The 7,494-nt window shown below is 43.7% G+C and overlaps 1 protein-coding gene and 1 long non-coding RNA gene across 9 annotated transcripts in view; one reads left to right on the top strand and one right to left on the bottom strand.

Moving 5' to 3' along the window:
* Positions 1-337: 337 nt before the first annotated feature.
* On the bottom strand, positions 338-6,829 carry LOC115139613 (uncharacterized). Its single transcript, XR_003865132.2, has 3 exons — positions 6,433-6,829; positions 2,808-2,912; positions 338-1,815 (listed from the first exon to the last, which is right to left on the bottom strand). It is a non-coding gene; the product is annotated as an uncharacterized LOC115139613 (long non-coding RNA).
* Positions 1,717-7,494, top strand: part of LOC115139611 (unconventional myosin-VI-like) — a 78,063-nt gene continuing 72,285 nt past the window's right edge. For all 8 annotated transcript variants that reach the window (XM_029677200.2, XM_029677198.2, XM_065026456.1 and 5 more), the window contains exon 1: positions 1,717-1,833. In XM_029677200.2, coding sequence (XP_029533060.1) covers positions 1,717-1,833 — 117 coding nt within the window. The remainder of the gene's footprint in view (positions 1,834-7,494) is intronic.

The following is a 7,494-nucleotide window of genomic DNA, read 5'->3' as shown; positions in this document are numbered from 1 at the left end:
TAGCCAGACGCCAACGAGACGTTAGCCAGACGCCAAAGAGTTATTGGCCAAGTGTAGCAAAATATTATGGACAGACAAAAAGAATATAGTCTTTTATAGACCCAGTATTTCCGATGGAGTTAGCCTATCTCTCTCTCGAGTACTCATCAGCATGAGGATGTGATGTGTATAACTTACAAGGGCAGGTGAATTTTACAGCCCAGCCAATAAGTTACTAGCAAAGACTTTTGTTATGCCTGATTGGATAAAGGGACATTTCTGGAATAGTGGAAAGCAGACTCAGCTCTTGGCACAGGGCTGAATTGATAGAGGTAATGACTGAAGGTCCCCACACCTACTCATTCCAGGGTCTTTCTTTATTGTTACTGTTGTCTTCATTGTACAATAGTGAAAACATCAAAACTATGAAATGGCACATATGGAATCATGTAGTAATCAAAAAAAAGAGTTAAACAAATCAAAGTAGCCACCCTTTGTATTGATGACTGCTTTGCGCACATACTCTTGGCATTCTCCCAACCAGCTTCATGAGGTAGTCACCTGGAATGCATTTCAATTAACAGGTGTACCTTAAGTTACTTTGTGGAATTTCTTTCATCCTTTTAAGCCAATCAGTTGTGTTGTGAAAAGGTAGGAGTGGTAATTCCAAATATATATATACCCTATTTGGTAAAAGACCAAGTCCATATTATGGCAAGACCATCTCAAATAAGCAAAGAGAAATGACAGTCATCATTACTTTAAGACATGAAGGTCAGTCCATATGGGAAAACGTGCAGTCGCAAAAACCAAGCGCTATGATGAAACTGGCTCTCATGAGGACCGCCACAGGAAAGGAAGACCCAGAGTTACCTCTGCTGCAGAGGATAAGTTCATTAGTTACCAGCCCAAATAAATGCTTCAGAGTTCAAGTAACAGACACATCAACATAAACTGTTCAGAGGTGACTGTGTGAATCAGGCCTTCATGGTTGAATTAATGCAAAGAAACCACTACCAAAGGACACCATTAAGAAGAAGAGACTTTCTTGTGCCAAGAAACACAAGCAATAGACATTAGACCGGTGGAACTCTGTCCTTTTGGTCTGATTCCAAATTTCACCTTTTTGGTTCGAACCGCTGTGTTTTGTGATATGCGGAGTCAGTTTCCTACTGTGAAGCATGGAGGTGTGGAGGGGCTTTGCTGGTGATGCACTGATTTTATTTAGAATTCAACCAGCATGGCTAAGTGTGCCTTATGTGGCAGCTTCATTAAATGGTACCCACAAAACACCAGTCAACGTCAACAGTGAAGAGGTGACTCTGGGATGCTGGCCTTCTAGGCAGAGTTGCAATGAAAAGACCATTTTGCAAACTTGCCAATACAATAAAAGATTAAGATGGGCAAAAGAACAGACACTGGACAGAGGAACTCTGCCTAGAAGGCCAGCATCCTGGAGTCACCTCTTCACTGCTGACTTTGACTGGTGTTTTGTGGGTACTATTTTAACGAAGCTGCCTGTTGAGGACTTGTGAGGTGTCTGTTTCTTAAACTAGACACACTAGTGTTCTTGTCCTTTTGCTTAGTTTTTTTGCACCGAGGCCTCCCACTCCTCATTCTAGTGTTTTTTTATTTTCTTCAAAATTGAATAACTTTCATGGCTTTAGGAATGTGAACAGGCCTCTAACGGTCCCCTGTTTCTTTCCTGTTGTGTTGCAGTGCTCTTCAAGCGGTCCAATGGAGGATGGGAAGCCGGTGTGGGCGCCCCATCCAGCAGATGGGTTCCAGCTGGGGACCATAGTGGACATAGGAGCCAACAGCTTGACCATCGAGCCGCTGAAACAGGGGCAAAAGGTCTATCATATATCCTGCAAATATACACACACCCTCGCGAAAACAGACATCCATCGCTGTAACATTTTGCACATAGAGAATTTGCGTAATTGTGGTGGTGGCCATCAGTAGGCAGGTTTCTATTGCACCAGGTTACGGTGACAAAAGCGATGTCCCCCCCCCCCTAAAAAAAACATTGACACGTTAACTGCAGCTATAGGATAAATGCTCTAAAGGTTATTTTTTTATCTGTTCGACAGGTGGATTTTCTTCTAAATTTATTCTGACAAATTTTGAATAACTTATGATTGACAAGGAGGGACCTCCACTCTGCAATTTATTTTAAAGGTGTACTGCTTGGTAAAATCTTGTACTGACTTTCAAGAATGCCTGAATTGCTTTGCTTTGCTTTTTTCTGTATGCAAGTTCCACCATCCAATTATTTCAGATCTACAGGAGTGCAAGTTTCACCGTGTGGCAATACCTTGATACCTGGTAATATTTTGAAAATTGCAAATATTTTATGGGGGCGGGGGCCACAAAAAATCGGAACTCATCTTGAGGGGCCGCAGTTGCTGGCGGGTTTGCGTGCCCATTTTTCCATGGGGCGTAGAGAAATGTTTGCAGGTATTAACATATGAGTAAGACAAAAATCTTATATTTTTATATAAAAAATGTTAGTTGACATGTCAGTAATTGATAGTGACTCAATTAGCCTAACACGAGAAACTACTGATGCATAACCAAATTTTGAAATTGCACCTAGTGTATTCTACTATTCAAACTCTCAACAGTAAGTTGAGACCCGACTGAGTTCCTAACACTGTTCAATATACATTCTGCGTAACCACAGCATTCAAATAACGCTGCAATGAAAACTAATGCGACTGTAGAAACTGGCATTAAAATCCGGGGTGTAAACTACATTTCTATTCAAGTGTTGATTGACAATGGTAATGGACCAATAGTACTGGAGAAACTATGAGAAAACGGACCTCTCTGACGCGGTACTTTACATCGTGACGTTTCTGCACGCATTCTGCAACTCGTTGTGTGCCGTACAACCTCTTTCCACCAGGAGTAGCGCTTCTCTAGCAGGACTGAAAAACAAGAAATGATCAATGGTGAGTTAATTATTTGAGTTCATCAATAGTTAATTCAATCGTCAAATGTTTGCGTCATCGCTGCGAGCCGTCATGACTCTCAAAAGCCGCGACAGCCGCGGTTTACTTGTGAGAACGTTTTCCTGCACAACATCTCCCCCTTTTTACCATCACTCAGTAGCCTTCGCTTTCCCCTCCGCCCTTTTTAACAAGACCTGGCAGAGCTCCATTGCCTTTTTCAGTCCTCCGTAGATGTGCAGCATTAAGGTCTCATTTATTTTGTTGGAAAGGTGAGAAATTGTGCTTTACAATGGTATTCATATTATAGTTGACCTGGAAGTATTACATTTTTGGGGTGCTAAAATAAGGTCAAATGTACAGAAGTTTGCTAGCTAGTGTTTTATCACACACAGAGTGTGTATACAATGCATTAAGATCATGATTAGGTGAAAGCTTGCAGTCCATGACCCCTTATTGATGATGTCACTTGTTAAATCCAACATCGATGTTGATGAAGGGGAAGAGACCAGTTACAGAAGGACAAGACCTGGATTGTGGATGGGTGCCATTCAGAGGGTGAATGGGCAAAGGATTTAAGTGCCTTTGAATGGGCTATGGTAGTAGGTGCTAGGCGCACCAGTTTTTGTCAAGAACTACAACGCTCCTGGGTTTTTCCACTCTCAACAGTTTCCCTTGTGTATCAAGAATGGTCCACCACCCAAAGGATATCCAGCCAACTTGACACGACTGTGGGAAGCAATGGGGCCAACATGGGCCAGCATCCCTATGGAACGCATTCGACACCTTGGAGGGTCCATGCCCTGACGAATTGAGGGCAAAAGGAAGGGGGTGTGCAATGGCGAACGCCATATTAGGAAGGTGTTCCTAATGTTATATATATACATATACATATACACATACACATACATACATACATATACATACATACATACATACATACACACATACATACATACATACATACATACATACATACATACACACACACACACAGTGTGGCAAAAAAGTATTTAGTCAGCCACCAATTGTACAAGTTCTCCCACTTAAAAAGATGAGAGGCCTGTCATTTTCATCATAGGTACACTTCAACTATGACAGTCAAAATTAGAAAAAGAAATCCAGAAAATCACATTGTAGGATTTTTTTAATGAATTTATTTGCAAATTATGGTGGAAAATAAACTGTTATTGACCAAATACTTATCTGAATACTCTGTTATATACCCTTTGTTGGCAATGACAGAGGTCAAAAGTTTTTCACACACTTGCTGGTATTTTGGCCCATTCCTCCATGCAGATCTCCTCTAGAGAGATCTTTCAACTCCCTTCAAAGATTTTCTATGGGGTTGAGATCTGGAGACTGGCTAGGCCACTCCAGGACCTTGAAATGCTTCTTACGAAGCCACTCCTTCGTTGCCCGGGCGGTGTGTTTGGGATCATTGTCATGCTGAAAGACCCAGCCACGTTTCATCTTCAATGCCCTTGCTGATGGAAGGAGGTTTTCACTCAAAATCTCACAATACATGGCCCCATTCATTCTTTCCTTTACACGGATCAATCGTCCTGGTCCCTTTGCAGAAAAACAGCCCCAAAGCATGTTTCCACCCCCATGCTTCACAGTAGGTATGGTGTTCTTTGGATGCAAGTCAGCATTCTTTGTCCTCCAAACACGACGAGTTGAGTTTTTAACAAAAATTTCTATTTTGGTTTCATCTGACCATATGAGATTCTCCCAATCTTCTTCTGGATCATCCAAATGCTCTCTAGCAAACTTCAGACGGGCCTGGACATGTACTGGCTTAAGCAGGGGGACACGTCTGGCACTGCATGATTTGACTCCCTGGCGGCGTAGTGTGTTACTGATGGTAGGCTTTGTTACTTTGGTTCCAGCTCGCTGCAGGTCATTCACTAGGTCCCCCTGTGTGGTTCTGGGATTTTTGCTCACCGTTCTTGTCATTTTGACCCCACTGGGTGAGATCTTGCGTGGAACCCCAGATCAAGAGATTCCGTGGTCTTGTAGGTCTTCCATTTCCTAATAATTGCTCCCACAGTTGATTTCTTCAAACCAAGCTGCTTACCTATTGCAGATTCACTCTTCCCAGCCTGGTGTAGGTCTACAATTTTGTTTCTGGTGTCCTTTGACAGCTCTTTGGTCTTGGCCATAGTGGAGTTTGGAATGTGACTGTTTGAGGTTGTGGACAGGTGTCTTTTATACTGATAACAAGTTCAAAGAGGTGCTGTTAATGCAGGTAACGAGTGGAGGACAGAGGAGCCAATAAATTGCAAATAAATTCATTAAAAATCCTACAATGTGATTTTCTGGATTTGTTTTCTACTAATTTTGTCTGTCATAGTTGAAGTGTACCTATGATAAATTACAGGCCTCATCTTTTTAAGTGGGAGAACTTTCACAATTGGTGGCTGACCAAATACCTTTTTTGCCCCACTGTATGTATGTATATATGTGGATTTGGCTATTTCAGCCACACCTTTGCTGACTGGAGTATGACATTGAGAACACAACCCTGCAATCTCCATAGACAAACATTGGCAGTAGAATGGCCTCACTGAAGAGCTCAGTGACTTTCAACGTGGCACCTTCATAGGATGCCACTTAAGTCAGTTTGTCAAATTTCTGCCCTTCTTGAGCTGCCCCCCGGGCAACTGTAAGTGCTGTTATTGAAGTGGAATTGTCTAGGAGCAACAACGGCTCAGTTGCGAAGCGGATAGACCACACGCGCTCATCAAATAGGTTTCCATTGCCGAACTGCCGCACACAATCCTAAGATCACCATGCGCAATGCCAAGCGTCAGCTGGAGTGGAGTAAAGTTTGCTGCCATTGGACTTTTGAGCATTGGAAACGTGCTCTCTGGAGCCCTGACCTCAATTGGAACGCCGACTGCATGTCAGGCCTAATCGCCCAAAATCAGTGCAACCTCATTAAGGCTCTTGTGGCTGAATGGAAGCAAGTCCCCGCAGCAATGTTCCAACATCTAATGGAAAGCCTTCCCAGAAGAGTGGAGGCTGTTATAGCAGCAAAGAGGGGACCAACTCCATATTAATGCCCAAGATTTTGCAATGAGATGCTCGATAAGCAGATGACCACATACTTTTGGTCAAGTAGGGTATGTATTTTTAATTTGGGGGGGGCAGGGAATTGATCCGAGGACCTTCAAAAGGGGGGCCGCCAGTTGCCGATTCCTCGTCTAAATGGATAATGGAAACACTTCAACCAGTTTTATTTGACACTAGGTTTTTGTAAAATAGTTTTAAAATGATTTTTACCGACAGTCAATTGTCACATCTATTTTCTATTAACTTTTTAAAAGTCGACCAAAAATCGCTGGAGAAGTTAACGGAAACATGTCTTGACACAAAGACCCTCCAATAGCTAACATACTAGTGAAACCTCAAATCTCCCAGAGGCTGTAGTTTAGTCGTTTATAGATCCTGGTACAAAATGAAGCCCCAGTGTCTGAGGTAAAGTGGCACTTACCTAGTCAAGTAGGTTTTCCCTTCGACGCCACCAGCCACTGCTAATTCACTAGATAATGTATTACGCTAAAGCTCTTGACGTTAGCGAAACCCAGTTTCTATGGTAACTCGTACTTCCTTGTGTGGCATAAAGTGAACGTCCTCCTCAATTTGCTCACTTCTAGTGTTTACATCCGGCCCATAAATCATCAGACTCCGTCAGATCTTTTATTATGAAGGAAGCTGTGTGTGTTCCAGTCATTTGTAACGGATGTGTCCGTTCTCTGGCATTTATGGTCCGTTCTGTGCTGTAACAGGCAGTCTGAGGGGCACAATGTGTCGTCTGTTCCTGCGGCAGCCAGTTAGTGCCAGTCTACAGCTCCCTTCCTCCACACCCAGCCCGCTCAAAGCAGCAGCGGCGTACGCAGCCTGGCAGACCCCTGAGGGGGGGGGGGGCTGCTGTCAGGAGAGGGGCTGCTCAGTGCATGACACCGTGTCACACACAGCCTGAGCCACAATGGCTGACTGTGGCCCACAACGTTAGGTCATGTGTCCCCAATGGAACTCTATTTCCTATATAGTGCACTCATTTTGACCAGAGCCCTGGGAATAGGGATGCAGTTTTTTTTTTTCACTGTTTCTCTCTGCCTTGGTGTCTGTGAAAAGAGGGAGGAGGGACGTATTTAAATTCAAGGGGGCATTGCCTCACCGTCCGTCCCTCCCCACCTCACTCTCCTTTTACTCTTGCCTTCAGTCACCCCATGTGGCTCAGTGCTTTGGAATCCTGCCAGTTTGGGCCCAGAATGTGGCACATGTCAGTGCAGGAAGAATTAACTGACTGTACGTCACCTTGGCATTTCCACTCTTGGATGTTTTAAAACCTTGCAGTGCCTATTGGAGACACTAAGGACACATCCTAAATAGCACCCTATTTCCTGTATAGTGCAATACTTTCAAAAGTAGTGGACTAAATCGGGAATAGCGTGCCAATTGAGACGATAGCTAAATTGCTGGCCCAGAAGAGGAGATGCCAACAGGTCCCCATGGCCCGCAGGAGGGAGCTGGCATGGGCTGGTTGTGTCCC

This window comes from Oncorhynchus nerka, linkage group LG13, assembly GCF_034236695.1.
Source record: "Oncorhynchus nerka isolate Pitt River linkage group LG13, Oner_Uvic_2.0, whole genome shotgun sequence".
Taxonomy (NCBI): domain Eukaryota; kingdom Metazoa; phylum Chordata; class Actinopteri; order Salmoniformes; family Salmonidae; genus Oncorhynchus; species Oncorhynchus nerka.
This window is presented reverse-complemented; position numbering and strand designations above follow the sequence as displayed.